This window comes from Mya arenaria, chromosome 11, assembly GCF_026914265.1.
Source record: "Mya arenaria isolate MELC-2E11 chromosome 11, ASM2691426v1".
NCBI classification, from domain to species: Eukaryota; Metazoa; Mollusca; class Bivalvia; order Myida; family Myidae; genus Mya; species Mya arenaria.
The window spans coordinates 34,751,812-34,773,862 of record NC_069132.1 but is presented as its reverse complement, the minus strand read 5'-3'; the positions used below and the strand labels follow the sequence as shown (position 1 = coordinate 34,773,862).

The following is a 22,051-nucleotide window of genomic DNA, read 5'->3' as shown; positions in this document are numbered from 1 at the left end:
TATGATGCAACCTACAATGAAGTTGACAAAAAGTCGGACAAAAGCATATTTACCAATTTTGCAGAGAACAATGCGAGTCTGCATTTTACCTGACTCAAAATGGTCAAGTTTTTTGCATAAAAAAACTTGTTCACCGCTGTAGATGAAAACCGTTGTGTATACGCTCCTAAAACTTAAATCGACGAGCGTTTGATGAGAATGAAAATTTAGCATGATTTTTCAGCTATATTAAAACTTAGGACATTTCGTGTCCAGATATTTGGGAAATATTTTACCGATTTTCCTATTTTTTGTTTACATTTAAGGCCTTTTTCTGCCCATCTCACGGGTCAGAATATCTGACCCATTCTCCATGCCAAATATGTATATTATTCCCAATTTCCATAAAAAATCCCAAATGAGATGAAATCACTTTCACGAAAGCCGGTCTTCTAGACTTACTCCTAGCGCGGGGACAATTCATTCGAAACAATTGTTAATTTACAATTATAAATGCATTTATTAGCACTTTTGGGGGAAATTCATGGCTATATACACTAATATAAGAGAAATGTTGCCCATAATGATGATTTTGTTGGGTATCCTTATTCCCTATAATGCCAAATATTACACGACTTGATTTTTTCTCAAGTATTTGTCCCAAATTGAGAAAAGGCCTCAATTTTCTTCCCGCTTCTGTTAATTTTACGTCGCAAAATTTCCCAATTTGTCTATGGTGTTTTCCCCCAAAATGGATAGAAAGAGCCCTGCATTTGGTACCGTTTGAACTTCCTCTATCCACTTAGATGTTTACCTTGATCGTTTACTACTCTTTAGTCGTAAATACACTGACAATATGTAATTCGATGTGTTGAATGTGAATTCTAAAAGCTATTCATGTAATTTGTCATTTGCATATCTTAATTATTTTTTTAAATAATTATAGGGTTATAGGTTATCGCGGATATTAAAACCGGTTATTTCAATGTAGACCACATTGCTAACGCATTGCAAGTATATTAGGATCTTTTTTCCGTTAGATATCCACTGCATGCATCAGATCGACAACCTCCTCAACATATCTGTGAGTGACATGTCGATAGTTTATAACTTTGGTGATAGTGAGGGTTCACAAGGATACGGTAGTAGTTAGAAATTGATGGGAGTAGGATTCCCCAGGGGAAGTTTTACTCATAGAAATTGATGGGAGTAGGATTCCCCAGGGGAAGTTTTGCTCTTCAACGAAAATTGTGTCCTTGGAAGCGGGAAGACTCGTATTGTATACTGTGATGGTCCTTTACGATATAAGTAAAAGAATTGACAATAATGCCAGTGTGTATAAGTAAACGTGAATGAAAATTGTTGTAGAACGATAATGTTCTTTATAGTATAAGGGAAACAACTGCTATACTACACGTCGTGGAAATACGGAGAAGCGTTATTCTTCTTAATCACCGTTGCTGGGTTGCGTTAATACTTTAAATTAGTACTTGGTGTCGCTAATTACTGATCGTTTGTTTATATTTAAAGGCCAGGATTATAAAGACACTTTTTGTAGCTAAATGCTCATTCGATGTCAGACCAGTACCCTAATAACATTATCATGGATAATAAAGAGAAAGAAGACATTTTAGAGAGATATTATTTTGATGAGAAAAATCCCGCTGCTTACGCGGGTGCGCAAAAACTGTTTCGTGTTCTTGATGATAAATATCCTGGAATATTTTCTGTTTCCTACGTAAAGCAATGGTTAAACGATCAGGACGCTTACTCGCTTCAGAAACCGAGACGACACAAATTTAAGAAAGCGAATGTGCGAGTGACGGCTATCGGCGAGCAGCTGGACATTGATCTTTTGTCGATGTTTAACATAGCTGATGAGAATGATGGTGTACGTTATTTGCTTTGCGCCATCGACATTCTGTCCAGGAAACTGTGGGTGAAACCATTGAAAAACAAAACGGCAAAGGAAGTTTTAAACGCTACCAAGGACATGATGATTGACATTTCTCCGATAGAAATCCGCAAGGTTCGAGCGGATAAAGGTAGCGAGTTTTCTAATCAATGGTTTAGGAAATACATGAAGAATTTGAACATACATTTTTTCACCACAAACAACTCCCCGAAAAGTAATTTTGTAGAGCGAGTTCAAAGGACTCTAAAAGAGAGATTGTATAGAATGATGAGACACAAGAGAACTTATCGATATATCGATGATCTTCAAAATGTGGTCGTGAGTTACAATACAACTCCTCATCGAGGTTTGCACGGTTTAGCCCCTAATGATGTCAACAAAAGCAACGAAGCCGATGTGTGGGCGAAAATGTATTTGAAGAAGTCAAACAAGCCAATCGCCAAACCTAATTTTCACTTTAAAAACGGTGATCTCGTTCGCATTAGCTTCACTAAACAGCCCTTTCAGCGTGCCTATCAGGAACAGTACACCACGGAGGTGTTTAAAGTGTCAGGTCGAATTCTTAAGCAAGCCATTCCCATGTACAAACTGAAAGATTTAAAAGGTGATCGCATTCAAGGTTTGTTTTATACCGCTGAACTGCAGAAGGTGAACAAAGACGAAAACAGTTTATGGTTTATCGAGAGTATACTGAAGAAACGAAAAAGGAACAGAAGACGTGAATATTTTGTTAAATGGCAAGGGTTCCCCAAAACGTTCAATAGTTGGGTAGATGCTGATGATGTTGAGGACGTTGCGTGGAACACCAAATAATCATCATGGATAGGTATTTGTACATTAGAAGCGACGAAAGTAACGCTTATTTTTCGGATAACCAAGTGTATCGATTTAAAGTGCATCTGAGTGTACCATTGAGCTTGCACGGCAATTGGAAAGTGGCACTGACTGAGTTGTTTGCTTCCGAGGAATCTAAATTGAAAACGGCGAATGAAGCTTTATACGTTTACTCAGACCTTTGTAAAGAAAGCATAGTCCACGGATCTGAACAACCGCTGTTACGACGGTTGGAGAAAAACAATAAAAGAGGCTGGGACTATATTTTGGATACGCCTTATTACGTACCAGTAAAAAGGACAGAGGTGAGAGAATTTCTGATTTATATTAAATCGGAGAGCGGCACCTTCGCGACAGAGTTGAAACAGCCGGTGTACCTGACGCTTCATTTAAAGCAGTATCCATTCTTGTGAGAAGAAAAAATGACATTATATGTTCCTAATCCACAAAAGTGGGTTGATTTCTTTGATCGCGTTAGCAGCGGTAAAACGTCTTTGAATCAATCCGGAGGTGGGCGGCGTTTATCAGTCATACCAGTGGACTACTTAAAAGCGGTAGACGATAAAACTTATCCTATAAAAGCTGTCTTACCGGCGGAGCAAACGACAGCGCAAGCGAAGTCGGAGCTTGAAAGACAGGATATAAATCCGGCTAGTGTCGTGGATATGCTTCAGTCTAGCACAGGACAGCAACGACGCGGGACTAAACGCAAAAACAGCAACAAAAAGTCTCACAAAGGAACCAAGCGTCATCGCGGAGGTGGTAAGAAAAAAACGTATAAAACGAAGAAAACCTCGAGAAAGGGGTGTAAAAAGTTGAAAGGCAGCCGAAAAAAGGATATATTTGAAATTAGTTAAAAATATGTCGGTGTTGAATGAAAGTAAATTTAAAGAAGGACTCGTGTCGGAGCTGGCTTTATTCGATCTTCCGAGCACACAAACGAGTGTAACTAACATTTATGATGAGGAAATTCGACCTATGTCGCAGGCCTCTAGCGACGGTCCTTTTGAGTTCAGAATTAGCGGTCAGAACTCCATGGACTATTTGGATTTGAAAAATTCAAGGATATTTGTGAAGGTAAAAGTTACAAAGGCGGATGGAAGTGCCATCGGAGAGAAGGCGGACAATAAGGTCGCGCCTGCCAATATGTTTCTTCAGGCGTTGTTTTCCACCGTGGAAGTCACGCTTCAAAACAAGGCCACCATTACGTGCAACTACAACCCATACAGAGCCTACATACCAACTATACTGAAGTATGGGCGGGATGCTGCTGATAGCCAGCTTACCACACAGTGCTTTATCATGGACGATGCAGACTCTCCTGGTAATTTTGTTTATATCATAATGCCTTGACAAATAAATACTACGTTGTTTTTATTTGTTTGTTTTAAAATTATATCCTTTTCGATATCTCGCATTAAAATGTTATCTTTTTTTTTGTTTTGTTTTTGCAGGAGTTGTCGATCCTAATGGTACTAACAACGGACTTTTTCTGAGGAACAAATTAATAGCCCAGTCCGCGTCGCTAGATATGCAAGGATGTATATTCCACGATCTGTTCGATATGAATAGATTCCTGTTGAACGAGGTTGACCTGAAAATCAAGCTTTATAGGAGTCCAATAGAGTTTTGTCTGTGTGCGGCAGATGCGGTACCCTATCAGTTGGTCATTGAAGACATTTACATTCTCGCGCGAAAGATCCGGGTGAATCCCGCTGTCATTTTCGGTCATTCCAAGATACTAGAGAAGCAAAATGCTCTTTACCCCTACAATAAGGTGGAGGTGAAATCAGTCAGTATTGCATCAGGTTCCACCACGTACAGTTGGGATAATATGTACCAAGGCAGACGTCCCAACAAGTTAATCGTGGGGTTCGTGAAAAGTAAGGCAGTGAGCGGGGATATTAGTACTAACCCGTTTAATTTTGAGAACTGCTCCATTCAGCAAATCACTGTGTATTGCGACGGTCTTCCCGTCGGATCTAACCCGCTTAAGCTGGACTTTAGTGCTTCTGGCACCTCCACCATACGTGCCTACACCAACTTGCTTTTATCTAGCGGGAAGTGGAGGCAAGATGAAGGCAACCAGTTAGATAGAACTCACTTTATTGGCGGTTCTACGTTGTTCGTGTTTGAACTAGAGCCTGATTTCTCCCATCACGGAGAGTATTTGTCACTAACAAAATCTGGGAATGTACGACTAGACGTCGTCTTTAAGAATCCGTTATCAGAGCCTATGAGCTGCATCGTGTACAGCGAGGGTCCCGGCTATTTCGAAGTGAACAAGGAGCGAGATATAATTTTGTCGTAATGGAAACATCCCAACTGACATGTATGATCGATTGTGACCCCGTGTTAACAAAACGAGTGATTGGCGTTTTTCCTGCCGATAGACTACCGCTTGAACTTCCAAAGACTCCTTTCGGATTTATTGCCAATACGGACATTCACAGCAAACATGGTCAACATTGGTGCGGATTTTTTTGCGACGGTTTCGGGCATGTGGACTTTTTGGATACCTATGGTAGAACGCCCGGTCAGAATAGTTCGTATTTTCAACATTGGCTACGTATCAAAGCTAGCAAAGTACACACCAACCGTATTCAATTACAAAGTGATCATTCTAATGTGTGCGGACTATACTGTATCTTGTTTTTGCGTCAAAGACTACTCGGATACACCTATCAAACATTTTTAAACATGTTTGATGTTTCGGCTGTAGATTGCAATGATACATTTATAGCTGATACCATGTTTAACGCTTATCCATTATGTCTAGTGAATGAGTGGAATAATCATAATCAGATATGCGCTTCTTTATTGCCATGCTTGTAAAACTCATACGTTATGCATATTGTAATCAATAAATGAATAAAATATATGTTATTGTTTGCGTTTTTACTTCATTCATGAGACATGTAATAAAAACAAAACTATATGTTGTATATATTTATTTCACTTTGTATAAATGAAGAATGGCATACACATATACTATATTTTACATAAAACATTATAGGTCACAATTTTCTGCAAGGAGTGATTTTAAAGTCATTAATGTTAAAACTGTGTTCAACACCAATCGAGTATCTTTTTGAAAGATCCTTTTCAGATACGATTGTAAATGTCATTGCCTCCTGCGTTTCCATCGCATCTTTTGCATTAGGTTCAGTAGCGACTTTGTAATGTCCGTAAGCATAACTTTCTACTGCGTTTTTTAGAAATCTTTTATCATCGAATGCAGAGAGCCCCGTTTTTTGAATCGTTTCACCGAGTAATGCATGTCTGTGACTTCTAAGAGAGGACATGGACGAGATCCTGCTAGTTTCATCGAATAAAGTATTTTTGTAACAGTCATGTTTTAACTCTTTTTTTACCGTTACCTTAGTAATGCCTTTGGCTCTCTTAAAATCTTTATCGTTACATCGAAAGCTATACATTTTTGATCTAAGTCCCACAAATTCAGTAATGGGGCTTCCGTTGGTTTCGTCTTTCATTTTTCCTAGCACTTTTTTATTGAGATCACTTTGAAGAAAATGCCCCTCCGGGTAGTCAGAGGTGTCGAAGTACTCCATTGAAGCGTTCATGTCTTCGTATATATCGTCTGTATCGCAAGAAAACAGGAGGCTATCTAAAAAAACAACAAAAAAACACCAATCAGTTGAATTATTGAATGAGTTAGTTATCCGACATGTAGTACTTTCCACACTTGTTTTTACGCTTTACTTGTTTTGGTGTAGTTAAAAGATAACAACTATAGATCGGTTTATAACAAAGAGTATACGTTTTACCTGTATCCGTCATTTGTAGTTGTGTCGAGGCGTTGTTGTACTTCGTTTTGATATAATTGTACCAAAAGTCGTACATCAGACATTTGCTCAGATCTGAAGCGGAGAATCATAATACAGATAGAAGTAGTAATGATAAAATTGAAAGACAAAGCGCGACATTGTATGTTTTTAAGATAGTAATCTTCAACAATGACAACAAAAGAAAAATGTATTCATAAACGAAACACCATACCTAATACACTCATGCCACAAAAAATAGGTTTACATAAGCTGACTTTTGTCCTGTACAGTTCCACCGCAACCAAGTCTTCATTGAAGATGGTAGTATTTTTGTAGGCCGGTTTGGCAGTGACTTTTTGAAGTCTACCTTCTGTATGTACCAATTCAATATTCTTGTGGAGTCTCACGTTTTCCATGGTCTGAAAGGGTTTGAAAATAGTTATAGATTCTTCATTCACGCGGAATGTTTAACAGAAAAATAGCATAGCAGAGATGATTATAAAAAGTAAAATATATCTAATGAAAGACTTACCTTTCCAAACACGGATACATTCATCAGTTTGTAGAAATTTTTCTGGAATGCGGACGTGGCTATCTTACGCATTTCCGTGTTTTGATCAATGTAGGTCTTCATCCACGGTTCTTGTTTGAATTTGAGAATTCTATGAACGGCTTTGAGTTCCATGCCTAGTCTGATGTATAACTGTAGGTTTCTGTAATGCAAGACGTAATGATCTTTGTCTTCTAATGTGGTCAACAATTTCTCCACTTTACCGCGGTTTGGTAGAGGGTCCTTCTCAGATAATCCGTGCAGCTTTCTGAGCAGTTGTCTCGCATACGGAGAGCTCTTCGTTCGAAATAGCTCTTCGCACGGGGGCTAAAGGTAGGCAGTTATGACTATCGTGAAGACTTTCAGGGTAATGTAACGACACCTCTAGAATGTAACCCGTGTCACCTGCTTCCGGAATAGACATGACATCAAATGCCTCAATGTATTTCTGGTTCATGAACACAAAGTCACGTAGTGGAAGAGGTTGCACCATAGCCCAACCGTAGAGATTGTTTGCGTCTAGGTACTGTAGAAATGTCGTAGGTTGTAAAGGGTCGTACTCTCGCACATATTTGTTGTTTGCCTTTTTATAGCGATTTGATATCTGAGACACACCTCCGCGAATGCCGGCCTCTATCATCAATATTTTATCGATGTCCGTCAGCAACTCTAACTTAACGTCTGTCATTTTCAGACAAGCTGACCAAGATAGACCGGGTGAAGTGTAGAAATGACATGGATCTAGCTCGTACTGTTGTAAACACAGCTTTCTAAATGACTCAAATACATCGCTCAGTAACACCACATCAGTTTTCAGATACAGATCATGATACTCTCCTAACGAACGCATGTTGAACGTCTGAAACACGGTGCGCGCGTGTTCATAATCTTCATTCGAAATATGTTCTTTTTTGATTGTTGAATAGAATTGATCTTTAGACGGTAATTCTGACTCATCAAATTTATCGAAGGAGTCCATGTATTCGTACGGATAAACGCCCTTTCGAAGGAGTAGGTGAGCATGTGTTTCGCTTTCAGACAGCAAATGTGTGAAGGCTGGCAATCCATCTTGAGCTAGATTTTCGACCAAACTTTCTAATGAAGCGGGAAGGAACTGGAAACTGTCTATAAATCTCAGTCTATCTAGTGAAAAACTGACATATCGCTCGGTATTTTGAGCGATACATTTCAATGGATAGTCTTTGAAAAGACCGAGATTTTCGCAGAGAATGTGGGCATCAAAATTTTTCAGGTTATGAAATACGACGGGGATAAACTTTGCTTGTTTACAACTGAGATTACAGCTGTTACAGGCTGGTCCAATGATCTCCCCAGTGAGATGGTTATGATGTCTCACTATCCTATTGTAGGTCTTGTCGTAAGACGTGAATCGTGTTTTGCAGATACAACAATGAGTAGCATTTTCAATAAGATCATTATGTTCTTCAGTAATCTGCATGGGTTCAATAGTGGAAAGAATCTCTTGTATATCTTCTTGCTCTTTTAATAACGATTCGATGAATTTCTTACCAGCGTCTTCACCCCTATAAATCACAGAAGGTTTGGTGTATTGTTTATCTTCGCACACAACTTTATAACCGAAACCGCAGACCTCGAGTTTGCTCGTCGCTGTGGTAGCAGACTGTTCAGGATTTGGTGAGCAAGTGTGTAGTTTTCTGTTGATGGTTTCAAAATCGGCGTATATCACGAAAGGGACTGTCAATGTCTTTTCATAATCTTTAAATTCAAGAATATCGTTCTGACCGGCAATGGGAAGTTCTACCCTTTGGGCTTCATGCGTTGAACAATACTGCTCATGTTCTTGTAGTGACCTTTCCTTGCTAAATCCGTGTAGGCAGTAAGAGCAAAAATATAGTTGGTTGTTATGCGTCTTTGTGCGAGACAGAAAGCGGTTTAGATTGGTAATCAAACAATAGTGCGATTTTTCCTCGTGCATCAGCCACAATAAATTGACATGGTGCAAGCGATGGCGTTGCTCGGTGATTCTTAATGGAACGATTGACTCGTCCTCATAGGCAAAGACATTGATCGATATATGTTCATTTTGGCGTTCCACTTTCCGTATTTGCGATAAGGTGACGGGAAAGCTGATGCCAGACATATTTACTTCGTATTCGTATTGATAGTAATGTTCCACGCGTTCCGGTTCAATCGCTGTCGGATGTAATGACGCTATTAGGCAGTATAGAAAACACTTATCATCCTGGTTTTGAATATTTAATAGACTTCGACTCTTTGACAGCGATCTCGGTAAGGGTATATATGCGGAGCCCTTGACGGGTTTGTACACCACAGTATGGATTTCTAGTTTCAACACTTTTTTGATATACCACCCCGAGCCTTCACGAATGAATTTTTCCAGACTCTCAAACATTTTCTGCATCGCCTCATTTAAATCGTGTTCGTCTATATCATCCGCCGACAATGTTCTATAAGTTCGACTTCTAAAATATGGCGCTGTCACTACAATGTCTGAACCATCGTCGCGCTGCATTTCTACTTGCACGCATAGATTCCATTTAATACCTCCTAATGCGCGCGCGCGAGACTGTAGATAGGCCATGACTCTGTCTCTGTTATTAGCGAAAAATGTCAACACATCGTATCTTTCGTTTCCTCTGGGTTGCAAATATCTGTTTATCACTCCATTTCTTAAAGCCGATTCCTCATTTTGTTGATTCAAATCAACGTCATTGTCCTCATTATCATTTTCTTTTTCATCGTCATTATTGCGTTCACCATTATCTTCTTTCTCTATACTAGCATCAGACCCATCGACAAGTTGCTTTACACTTTGCTGATCGTATGGTTCGTCAACATTTAATGCAGCGGGGGTTGTCGCTCTTCGACCGCCTTGTTGATTTAAAGGATGGTTCTGACTTACATGATGAAATAATTCATCATAATTTTGAAATTCTCGTTCGCAATGTCGACACGAAAACTGAGTTGTGCACCTTCTCGGAGTTCGTTGATGTACCTTTGCCTTATGTCGATTGAGATTATATTCTCTCCCGAACGTTTTATTGCATAATGTACATGAAAACGAGGCAGATGTTTGTCTTTGTGGACGGTGTAATCCGTGAACCTTTTTCTGATGATTGCGCAGTTTTTCTAAGCGCGCATACGATTTATCGCATTGTTCACACTTGCGTTTGATCATATGACTCTGCATATGCTGTCGCCGTGCTCTTATAGTTTTGTAGTGTTTAGAACATATAACACATTTGAATCCTTTGTCTTTCTTTTTAAAATTCTGACTCTCTCTACGATTTAATTCCTTGTCACTATCATCCGATAAAGTATCACTCTGTTTCTTTTCCATTTTTGTTTACTTTTTCAACGAAATATTCAAAAAAAAAATATCCAAAATGTTTGAAGGTAAAGTAAAGTGTTTTAAGCTTTCACAACGAAACTGTCTTCTTCGACTGCCTCCATCGTACTGAAATATTCGTAATTTAAAACCGAGTATAATATAAAAACATCAACAATTTTTATAATTAACATCACCGGGAGGTGTGTCACGTCCTCGATATAATCAACACTTTTAATTAAAATCACCGAGATGTGCTTTTCATGACTGAAAGTTGAGAATTAAATGTCAGTTTTATGTGATGGATCATTAAATATGTATGAGAAAATTCGTAACCACACCTAGAGCTATTCAACATTTTATTTTTTTAATTAAAATCACCGGGAGTTGTGTCTTGTATTTCTTTTCATGATGGAAGCTCGATAATTAAACCTGTCAGTTTTATTTGAAAGATCATTTATTATGTATGAGAACATTCGTAACCACACCTAGAGCTATTCAACATTTTTAATTTTTAGATTAAAAATCACCGAGAGGTACGTCTCCTATTTCTTTTTCATGTCATTAAACCTATTCAACGAATCTGAAATGGCATTTATAATTCATAAGATCATGCACCGAATAAAAGTACCTTTAAATGGTGTAGTTAATCCAACGTTGTTTGACATTCTTTCCATCTCCCTTTGATTGTATACGCCTTCTCTCGTTCAAGCGCTTCTTGGCACCCTTTTCCTTTTTAACATTCGAATGTGTTAACCTCCTCCTATCGAAATGCATTTCTGAGAATGGTTTACGCACATATAGATTTGGTTTTTCTACATCGGCGTTTTCTTCGTGTTTAACTTCGCTATCATCCGTAGATGTTTTTTCTAAGCCAGACACGGACGAATGTTCGTCTCTTTTATCCGCGTTTTTATCACTGACAATATCATTAGCAACCGAGGATGTTTCGTTTCTATCTCGCAGACTGCCACCTCTTTGTTCAGATTCAAGCTTAAGTAAATGATCGTATTTACTTTTCGGCACCACAACCATTTCACGAGCCATCCTTCTTTCACAACAACTTGCTTTTGATGGTGTTGATAAATGGTAAAATATATTTGAAATACTTTAAAAGCAATTCCTTTCTCTTTTTCAACGAAATGCTTTTGCTTATAAACTGCCGAATAACAGTTTTATGTTTTGCCAACTGTTTTTTGTCTTTATCTGCCAGAGGATGATAACCTAGCATCAAATTATACACAATTTGTACAATAGCGTTTAACTGCGACTTGTCTATCGCTCTTAATAACACCTTTTTCTGTTTGATAGAAGTATTGAGAAGTAGACGTAAAAAATCCTTTTCCTTTTTAATTAACTGACTCATGTTGTCATACTCTCAGGTTGATACACTATCATTAACTGGCCGGGTAAAACGTTCGTTCGAAGTTTATATAATGAGTCGGAATGCGGAGAAAGATCGACCAGAAGATACCTGTATTTCTCGGCAGTGGCTTTCTTGTACGCATCCATAAAGTATTTGATCTGACCGGGAAAGATTTGTCGACCTAGCGTCTGTATTTGTAATTCATCTCGATTGTTTTTAAATAAAAAGAAATAGTGCGTGTTTAGACTAATGGTACGAAATTCGCGTCCAGGACAAAACGCATTTTGGCAAATGAGAAAGCAAAAGAACTTGAAATGATGCGCATATTTGCAATAGATGTCTACGACGGCTTTAGATTTCGCGCTTTCAATCATCAAGTCGTCAATCACCAAGATCTTTTCTCTCGGTTCATTCATGTGCCAGGTTTCAAGTTCAGTCTTTGTGGGTAGACCCTCGTAAAAGGTCATGTGCGGTATAGCCTTTTTCATGTCCGCAAACAAAGGTTGATAAACACTATAGCAATAGTAAATGGCTTTTATCGGTTTAGTAAAAGCTCCGTCAGTATGTTTTAAGAGTTGATACACGAAAGTACTCTTTCCCACATTGCTCGGACCTAAAAAATTAAGTCATAAAAGCTTAGCTAAAAGCTTTATTGGAAGCCTTCCATCGAAATCTAGTGCCTACTTCAATGAAATCTAGATCATATACTTTTAAAAAATGAAAAGTAAATCGATTCATAACTTCTTTAATTTAATAAATGTCATAATGTAATAACCCGCATACACGACTAACCTATTACTTGAGCCGTAGAGTTCGCTTCTAGCTTAACCGTACTCTCCATGTCTAACGAGATATCCAAATGAAACCAAACCACATTCAACGGGCTAATTTATACTTTTTTTCAAAAAGTTTTTTCCAATTCAAAAACAGACTCAGATGTTCTATATACTCTTTTATTGATTATATTTTTTCCTAACACCAATGAAAATATAGATATATACATAGCATTCATAGTTCATATAAATGATCAAGACACATACAGTAAAATCATCAAACAACGAGCACATATAAGCATCAAAGAACGTACACATACAACAAGATATAACATCATTTATCAACCTTTGCAAATGCCAGTTAGTATGCAACATTTATTATTTTTTTTGGTTAGTTTGCAAAGTTAACCGAATCTGTGATTTAACATGAGCAATTGAACAGTCATTTGTATCATTTTAGATTTCCACTGCTCACTTTTCATATCAGTTTCGCGCCAATCGTTACAATACACTTTAATTTGAACATGTTCAACACTTGAACAGACACGTCGAGAAGAGATGTTGCTTCGTTCCATTTCAATACAATATCGGATTCATCCACTTCAGCGAGAATGTCATCGAAATATAACTCTAGCTGCTGTTTATCCGTTAAGTTAAACACGTATGATCACTTTGCGATAAACAAGCATTTTGACAGCCGAAACACTTCTTTCTGAAAACAAGGTACATATTTTTGCTAATTTCTTTAGCATAGAAAAAGTCAAAATACGATTCTAGTAATGACACTTGACTGAGCTCCATATTTCTTTACTAATTTTTAAAATTTTAAAAATCAAAATTCACACTCGCAAATGCTGCAACGTCGTATGTGTCTCTAGAACAAGTCAGCTTTATATACGCACACTCGGGCGACCATTTCTTGTGTTCAAGATCGGGAATGTCATTGACTGCCCACTGGCTCACTTTAACGCCGCACGCGAAACATTCTACAATATCTCCTTCTTTCGAATAAATAAATCCCGATTTAGCTAGAGCGTATTTATCTTGATTCATCTGCTGAGGCCATGTTTGATAGGAAGATAAACGATCCTCATACTTCGCATAACTATTTCGTTTTAACCTGTTCCCAAAAAGTACAGTTTCACTAGAATTCATCTTGGTATATGAAATCGAATTACTCAAAGTTTTTACCAGCTTTCGTAGTCTTTATAGGTGGTTGGATTACACAGGTGACATTTGAAGTACGATATTTGATTGTGATGAGGATCGTCACATACGCGCTCTGGAAACACGCCACTTAACACGTCAATTGGGAACTCTGTGGATGCGACTGAACCGTCTGGACACGCACCACTTAACACTTCAGATGAAAACTCTGTCCATGGATTCAAACCATTGTGGTGTCGTATATTGTACTGATCGTGGCTGAACGTCAACTCCATTGATACCATTGTCGGTGGTGATACCATTTTCAGTGGCATGTTCGTCGTTCATTAATGTGCTTTCAAAGTCCCACGTATCATCAAGTCCGGAAAGACCAAGCACATTCTGCGGAAGTTCTTGAAACGCTTCAGATCCCCATGTCATTACCTTTTCACCTTGTATTGTATAATGCGTTACTGCATCACCTTGTACCGTGCAATGTGTAGCTTCCTGTTGCTTGTCAGACACTTTGTCTTTACATTTTTCATTACATGTGTAGAACTGATCGATCCACTGTCCATTGCCGATTTTAGTTTTGGTTTCCGCGGATGCAACTCATGATTCTGATTCTTCATAAAATGTGTCTTACTTTGCACATGACGACCAACGAAACAATCCGTGATCCATTTCTTACACGTGGAACAATATATATTCTTAACACCGCTCTTTCTGACTTTCATCTTGGCGTTCGCAACTTTGAATACTCTTTAGAGAACACCTTCATTTTATTCAACGCTAAGCTCCTCTCAATTTACTATCACGCATAGCTCCTCCCAGGAACGAGAGTCGTTGTTTTCTCATTGGCTCACAAAATGTCAGCAATATCAATAAAGCATCTCATAACAAAGCAAAAGAATCGTGTAAATTACTACCACAAACTATACATTTCCTACTTACAGTTACTCTATCAGACAAACGTTCTTCTACTAAATAGGTAGTTTGTCTCTTCATACATATGACACAACATCTCGTGTCATCATCTACGTAAAAGGATATTACTGCTGGCAAAAATAAGGATGGCGTTTTTGTTTTGTTTTCTAAATATTGTTGTAAAAGTTTAAGGGTTTATAGGAGCGCTAATTATTTCTCTGAAAACTGAACGGCCATGCTGGGCATTTCTTATAGGTAAATATATAACCGCATCAACAAGTCCTTGATCATCGATAAGTTCAATACATGTAAGAATAGCGATATAGTATTTTCGACACGAAATACAACGACACAGTTTTACAGCTTTTCTAGCTGTTGAAATATATGCAGAACGTCTCAAAACAGATATTCTTTCACTGTTACATATACACTGATCCATTTTCTATTAAAGTTAATATAGTTTAGCGCGTTGGTCTCTCGTCAATCATCTATCATTTACAGTCTAAAGTTGTTGCATCTAATAGGGATAATGACGTTTTACGCTTGTCTTAGCCGTATCTGTTTTTTGAGCAGCAGCAGCGGACGCAGCACTAGTCGTATCTGTTTTTTGAACAGCGACGTGTGTAACTCCTTTAGCATCCCCAGTTGTATCGCTAGAGAACCCCTAAAAAAATTAAAAATGGTTGGTTAATTAATACTTTACCGTTGATGAGATCATAAAATCAAACCTATTTAACAAAATTTAGGTGTGAAATAAATTTTATAATAAAAGCAAACAATGTTAATGCCTATAAACATATAGTCTACAGCTTCTAAAATAAATTTATTTCTATAAAATAGTCAACTACAAATAATGAAATACCAATACATATCAAAGAACAAACTAGTTCTACAGTTATTTACTTTAAAATTAATGAAAGCAAACTTACTTCGATCATCAACACTTCTTCTTCTATAGCTTGGATCGCTTCTTTCAGCTGTATAGTTTCCTTCCACGTCAACCATACGGATCTGGATTTCTCCTTTACCAGTTCGCCGTTTTCATAGACAGTATGATTCACATATACATTTAAGTATTCTCCATTTTTCTTAACCGTTACATTCTTATTAAAACCAAACTGTTTTCTAATCGGTTTGTCCATGTTCTTAAGAAAATAAATCTTTACAAGTGTTACTTTGTTATAAGTTTTTCGAAAAGTTATGGAAAAGCTTTAGTTCAAACAGTTGTCGAAAGCGATTTGAAAATGCTGTAAATTGCGCTGGACTTATATACGTTGGCTTAAGAGGTGGGTCTGATGTTGCTCACGTTTTTAATTTAAATGCAAATAAAGTCTTCAATGACTCCTTTGAAACAGGTAATGGATTCTATTTAAGATGTTATTTTTCATACATAAATATTTTGAATTGAAGGCGTCTCCTCTTTTATAGAAATTAGTTCTTTTCAAGACACGAAAATTCAATTTAACATCTCGACAGGTGTCATTGGGTTGATGACATTTTGATGAGGTTGTTGGCTATAGAGGTTCATATATATATATAAATGTAATAAAGATTACAGGCGTCTCCTCGTTTTTTAAATTAGTTCTTTTCAAGACATACAATTTCAATAGTACAACTTGGTGGGACTTCTATTCAATTGATAGCATTTTAACGAGATGATTAACTGTAAACGGTTATACCCTATATGTAAATGAAGTGTTAAATACACGGTTATAATCTATATGCAAATAAAGAGTAAAAATATGTGGTAATATATATGCAAATGAGCTGTTATTACATTTTATTTTGTACAGCAAAATATGTATCATCTAAACACTCCATTTAATAGGATGTTATTACACAGTTATTTTAATTAAAACGTAAAATGGATGATGAACAAAAAATGTTAAACTGAAAGAAATGTACTCTGCTAGAATATGTAAACGCCTAACTATTCACCTATATACAACTTTTAAAAAGCACCATACACGTTATTTAGTTTATATAAAACAAACTTTGCGAACTTTACGTTATAACAACTTTATGTTTATACCAACAGTTATGTTTCAAGAACTTTGGATGGAAGAATGCGGGGTATGCTATGAAGAGGCTGAAATTTACTTTAGAAACGTATGTCAATGTACATCTGTAGTGTGTAAAAACTGTTTTGAAAGGCTAGACAATTGTCCATTTTGTACAACAACAGATATGTTTCAAAAACTTTGGATGGAAGAATTTGACATTTGTAATGATGACAAAGAGATTTATTTTAAAAATACGTGCAATTGCAAATCTTTAGTATGACAAGACTGCTTTAAACATATAAGTAAATGTCCATTTTGTAGAGCTCTTATTTTAAAATTAAGTAAAATGAATGTGCGTCATTTCAACCAGCGTCTACTGAAACCATCATTTTATTCTCGGAACCAGCTATACCCGAAATCAGAGCATTACCCGGATTTTTTCCTTCAACATTTTTACCGCAAACAGAATCTAGATTAGCTAAAAACAATTGGAATTTTTGGTTTCATAGATTAAATGGATTACAAATTATAAGACCGACACAGCTTTTCAATCAAGTCACGTCCATATACTATTAAATACTGGTAGATTTGATATTCTTACTCAAGGGGGACGTTGTGTTAACAGAACAGAGGAATATCATTTTGTTGGAAGACAATTACATACATTTCAATCCTCTGTTCAATTTTAATAAGAAAGGAAGGACAACCCTGTCTAGGTAAAAACAAACGCGTATAGAAAACGCCAATTAGTTGTGTGTAACCTTAAAATCGATCTGAACGGGAAATAGCATTACCCGTTTACGACAACCATATACCGTTCTGGAAGGACTTTGTTTCCGGGTTTTTGCACAAAATAAATATTCTTAATTTTTGTTTCATTGTTTTGCTGCTTTCATAAAAGAACAAAGGTAGTGTCTGTACATATAAAAAAGAGTTGTGTCATCACGACCAAAACTCAGTGATAGGTGAATTGAACTATATGAGGACATTAAAAATAGTCAATATTGAGATGTAAAGAGACAGTTTCAGAGTAATCACATACATGAACATTTCAAGACTCAACTAAATTGACGAGATAGAAACCCAACCCCCCTAAACGTCGACTGATGGAGGTTCCGTCCACTGTTTGTGATGTCAACAACAGACAATTCTGTTAAAATGTGCTGCAAAAGTAATTTGCCATTTACTAGTTGTACCATAAACACTTTTCAATTGTTCAATTACAATTTTTATGTTCTATTAATCTTAAATGCTGTTTTCTATATAGAGTAGTTGTTGATCGGCTTACAACAAATTATATAAATGGTGGTATTTACAATAATAGTTCCGTTGTTGTATACAACCATACAAAATGTAAATAGTTTATAGATGTTTCTTTTAAAACGTAAAAATTTGTTTTATAATAACAAGTACATTTTTGCAGACATGTTCATGACATTCACCATGCTTTTGAACCTATCCAGGGTTAGAGAAACTACAAAGACAGTCAGCACACCTTCGGTCAAGACTAGCATAAAACTTAGTGCTTTGATCATGGAGTTTATGCATAAAATCTCCCCAGGTCAGCATAAAACACAACACGTAAGTTTTTGATGGGCATTTTAACTTTGAGCATTATAATTAACTATTATTGCATTCTGTATCATTTAATGAAACCATTCAGTTGCACTAAAACAACTAAGAAAATTTTGATGGAAACCAAGGTGTATATATTAACAAAAACAAATCTTTCTTCTGCTAGAAGATTAGAGCATACTTGTATAATAATAAGAGATAGTCCAACACATCAAACTCCACAAACACCACTGTCCAATCTGTTATTTCAAAATGTATATTCCAAATGATGTATATCAAACAACCACAGAACCCATACATGTATAACCCACCATATAAGCTGAGTTTTTTTTTTTATAAAGTTTTGTAAGCTAGACATATTTAAAGATAAACTAAGAAAAGTCTAGTATTCCCATGAAAGTGCTGCTGCTGTTTGTTTATCTAGAGTTAAAATGTAATAAATTATATCCAAGAAATTCCTAAATATGTGTAAAAATAGCTTATAAATTTATTATTATGCATGGCTTATTACATGTAATACATGCTATGTTTTCCTTGCCTTGTTACATTATCCCTCTTTATCATTTCAGCTCAGTCTCATCAACTCGCTGGAGGGGGTAGCTGCCATAATCATCATACTTTAAAATCTCATAATGCTGCACAAATGGAACATAATTGCATTAAACCAGACAAAAGTTGGAGGTTGCTGCTTTGATGTGGCACTGTGGTCCAGGATGGTTGACAATAAGGACTGATTGTGATACTGCATGGATGGTTTAAAATAAACACATTCTGTGTTCAGTTTTGTTTGACAATAATTAGAAAACTGTAAAGTTTGTTTATGCATCTGGGTAAGGCTCGCTTTTGTAGACTGTGGTCAGCTTTGGTTCCTAGCTCACATGTTATGGCTCATCCTTCATCAGATAGGTAAACATTGTTTTCCTGGAGGACATATGGTTGACTAACCTGTAAAAGAAAGGATCTTTAAATGTTTTATATACTGTTGTATGTTGTTCCTACTGAAAATTTATGTATTTACAATACAGAAGACAGAACAATCAGTTAATTACCTAATACTTATTAAAGCATTGAATGGCTTATAAAAAAATGGGTGTATCTAAAGGTCAGTTTTTTTTTAAAATAATGTATACAATTCCATTTACCTGTAGTAGTCATATTGTATATCATATTGCGTTTGTTGGCAGTCTATAGTTCCCTAGTTTCATGTATTTGATTGCAAAAATTGTAAGCTTCTTGTTTTTTTTATATTTGTTAAAAGCAGTATGTGTATTTGTTCTTTAGTAAATATGTCATTGATAATACAATAAAAAGTATAGAGACTTGATCAGAGGCCAAACATTTAACATATACCCCGTTAAGTGGCATAGGGGCATAGCCACACATTTGACAATATGAACACATGAACTAGTAACAACAACAAACAGAGCAAACAAAGAAAATGTATTTCATCATAAATATTTCATTCCATATTATGTTATATGGTTGTTTTGTATTTTAATTAACTATTCATTATAAAGTTTGTTTATATTTGTTGTTACAAAGTTGTGTGACTATTTCATATGTTTGACAAAGTTTCATGGTTGTTAATATTTTAAAAAATAAAATTCATAATAAAACATACCATTGTTTGTTGTTGTTTGCAACTCATCCAGCTGCTGTTTAATTTCCATTTGCTAAAACCCAAAAACACTCATTCTAAATATGGTTGCAGTTTATTAAGATAAACAAACAAAACAGTTCAACAATTATAGGACTAGGAGACAGGGTAGTCTTAGCATTATGCTAATGTTAACGTTTTTATGTAAGCTCCATATACGTTGACAAAGGTTCCTGAAACTTAAATTGATAACTTGACATTACAACCAAAATCAGGACTGACTCTTGGCTGACTCTGTAATTAAAGTGACTTTTTATCATTAAATAATGTGTCAACATGGTACTGGTTTTTTAACAGAATGTTATAAAATATGTAGCCCATTATGTCTTCATATGAACTCAAAATATGAAAAACAAAACACAATTAAAAAAATGAAGAAAAAAAATCAACTTATCTGGCAATTATTATTTTGGATCAACAAAGTCTTCTGCTTTCAAGATGTGGTTCTGAAAACAAACAAAAAACAACATAATCTTGCAAACATCGCTAGTTTAAAAAGGTGATGCAAACAAAAAGTGATTTCAATAAGAGTGTTTTAAACAATAGGTTAATGCAATACATAAAATGCAAAACAAAATACCTGTTGTTCTATAAAACTTCCCAATCCTGGCATAGGCAGGCATTTACTACATAAAACACAATTGTTGTATCATTTTTATATATATATTTTTATGATTTTATTCCAATCAGCTTTGAGAATGATTTCAATGTGAAAGTTAAATCATAAAAATGAAACCCACTGATAATGCTTCCCTCGACAGCTTTTAGTTAATATTTTAACAGTTGACACTCAATTTTTACATCATTTTTTTTTATTTAATTTTAGGGTTGGATACTTTTTTTAATTAAATGTGTAGGATACCAATTTATTTTTGAATACAGGGCGGAAATATCTCAAGAGTTATATCATTTTCTTCAAAGCAATTCAAAAGAAGTTAATTATATAAGTTTACATCATTTACATAATTTACAAAAAAAGGTAATTTTAAAGTTATAAACACCGCCCTTCAGGAATGCGTACTTACAAATATATGTGTTACTATTACAAATTCCTCCTTTATAAAAACTGAAGCTTATCTTGCAACTAAATAGCTCAATGGATCCAGCTGTTTAAAAGAGAACTAACTATTTAAAACAAAGCATAAATATATAGAGAAGTTGCTTCCCAATGTCAGTATTGATGGGTGATACAAACTACAACTTTAGCCGCATTATTTTAATGCGCTAGCACTTTCATCAAACATTTTAGCAATGACTTTTAAAACCAAAATAACAACGACTTACCTCAATTATACATATCATCGTGCTATGTAAGGCGTCTTAAGCCGATGTTTACTGGTGAGAGTAATTAGTAATTCATACAAATCTGCATGTACAGACTGTAAAAATGTGACCAATAACCCTCACCATAATCCGATAACTTTTCGTTGTGTCCTATTGCACAATACACACCGTTTAAAGGGTTTTCAAAGCGTTCACGATATTTGTCTTAGATTTAATTTTAATACTGTGTTAGTTTATGGTATGTACCTGTGTTTACCTGTATAGCTATTCTCACAACATATTATTTTTGCGTTGTCCTAGATAAAGTCCGTACATGACTGTACCTTGTTTTCAAGATGAAATTAACTTATTTAGTGCTAACATTAAAATTACTTGCGAGGTACAAGCTTAAAATCAAACATTGAAAGAGCATTTAGCTATACAAAGGGTCTTTATAATCCTCGCTTTTAAATATAAAGAAACGATCTGGAATTAGCGACAGCAAGTACTAATTTAGAGTATTAACGCAACCCAGCAACGGTGATTAAGAAGAATAACGCTTCTCCGTATTTCCACGACGTGTAGTATAGCAGTTGTTTCCCTTATACTATAAAGAACAATATCGTTCTACAACAATTTTCATTCACGTTTACTTATACACACTGGCATTATTGTCAATTCTTTTACTTATATCGTAAAGGACCATCACAGTATACAATACGAGTCTTCCCGCTTCCAAGGACACAATTTTCGTTGAAGAGCAAAACTTCCCCTGGGGAATCCTACTCCCATCAATTTCTATGAGTAAAACTTCCCCTGGGGAATCCTACTCCCATCAATTTCTAACTACTTACGGTTCAAAGCGATAATGCCTGTACACAGTGATAAGGTTCTCAGTGATAATGACTGTATGCACTGATAATGCTCACAGTGATAATGATAAC

At 36.0% G+C, this 22,051-nt stretch overlaps 3 protein-coding genes and 1 long non-coding RNA gene across 5 annotated transcripts; 3 read left to right on the top strand and 1 right to left on the bottom strand.

The window, feature by feature from the left end:
* Positions 1-1,582: 1,582 nt before the first annotated feature.
* Positions 1,583-2,707, top strand: LOC128208487 (uncharacterized). Its single transcript, XM_052912050.1, has one exon. It carries the CDS (start codon positions 1,583-1,585, stop codon positions 2,705-2,707), a length of 1,125 nt encoding a protein of 374 aa, XP_052768010.1.
* An 882-nt stretch (positions 2,708-3,589) lies between these two features.
* LOC128208486 (uncharacterized protein F54H12.2-like) lies at positions 3,590-5,039 on the top strand. The gene is made up of 2 exons (XM_052912049.1): positions 3,590-4,052; positions 4,183-5,039. Exons 1-2 carry the CDS (start codon positions 3,590-3,592, stop codon positions 5,037-5,039), a joined length of 1,320 nt encoding a protein of 439 aa, XP_052768009.1.
* A 627-nt stretch (positions 5,040-5,666) lies between these two features.
* On the bottom strand, positions 5,667-10,507 carry LOC128207526 (uncharacterized). 2 transcript variants are annotated; one of them, XR_008256723.1, is made up of 4 exons: positions 7,049-10,507; positions 6,749-6,935; positions 6,517-6,609; positions 5,667-6,356 (listed from the first exon to the last, which is right to left on the bottom strand). XR_008256723.1 is itself a non-coding variant. In XM_052910481.1 (4 exons), exons 1-4 carry the CDS (start codon positions 7,199-7,201, stop codon positions 5,746-5,748), a joined length of 1,044 nt encoding a protein of 347 aa, XP_052766441.1. In that variant the 5' UTR covers positions 7,202-7,311; the 3' UTR covers positions 5,667-5,745. The 2 variants fall into 2 exon arrangements, 1 of the variants encoding a protein (XP_052766441.1); XM_052910481.1 differs by having other exon boundaries at positions 7,049-7,311.
* A 6,893-nt stretch (positions 10,508-17,400) lies between these two features.
* LOC128207147 (uncharacterized) lies at positions 17,401-19,807 on the top strand. The gene is made up of 3 exons (XR_008256658.1): positions 17,401-17,783; positions 18,076-18,193; positions 18,757-19,807. It is a non-coding gene; the product is annotated as an uncharacterized LOC128207147 (long non-coding RNA).
* The last annotated feature ends 2,244 nt before the right edge of the window (positions 19,808-22,051 follow it).

Coding starts and splice junctions, on each gene's coding strand:
- LOC128208486 (XM_052912049.1), top strand. CDS start 3,590: ATGTCGGTGTTGAATGAAAGTAAATTTAAAGAAGGACTCGTGTCGGAG. Junction 4,053..4,182: donor GGACGATGCAGACTCTCCTG/GTAATTTTGTTT, acceptor TTGTTTTTGCAG/GAGTTGTCGATCCTAATGGT.
- LOC128208487 (XM_052912050.1), top strand. CDS start 1,583: ATGGATAATAAAGAGAAAGAAGACATTTTAGAGAGATATTATTTTGAT.
- LOC128207526 (XM_052910481.1), bottom strand. CDS start 7,201: ATGGAACTCAAAGCCGTTCATAGAATTCTCAAATTCAAACAAGAACCG. Junction 6,936..7,048: donor ATGTATCCGTGTTTGGAAAG/GTAAGTCTTTCA, acceptor AAACCCTTTCAG/ACCATGGAAAACGTGAGACT. Junction 6,357..6,516: donor ACTACAAATGACGGATACAG/GTAAAACGTATA, acceptor TTGTTTTTTTAG/ATAGCCTCCTGTTTTCTTGC.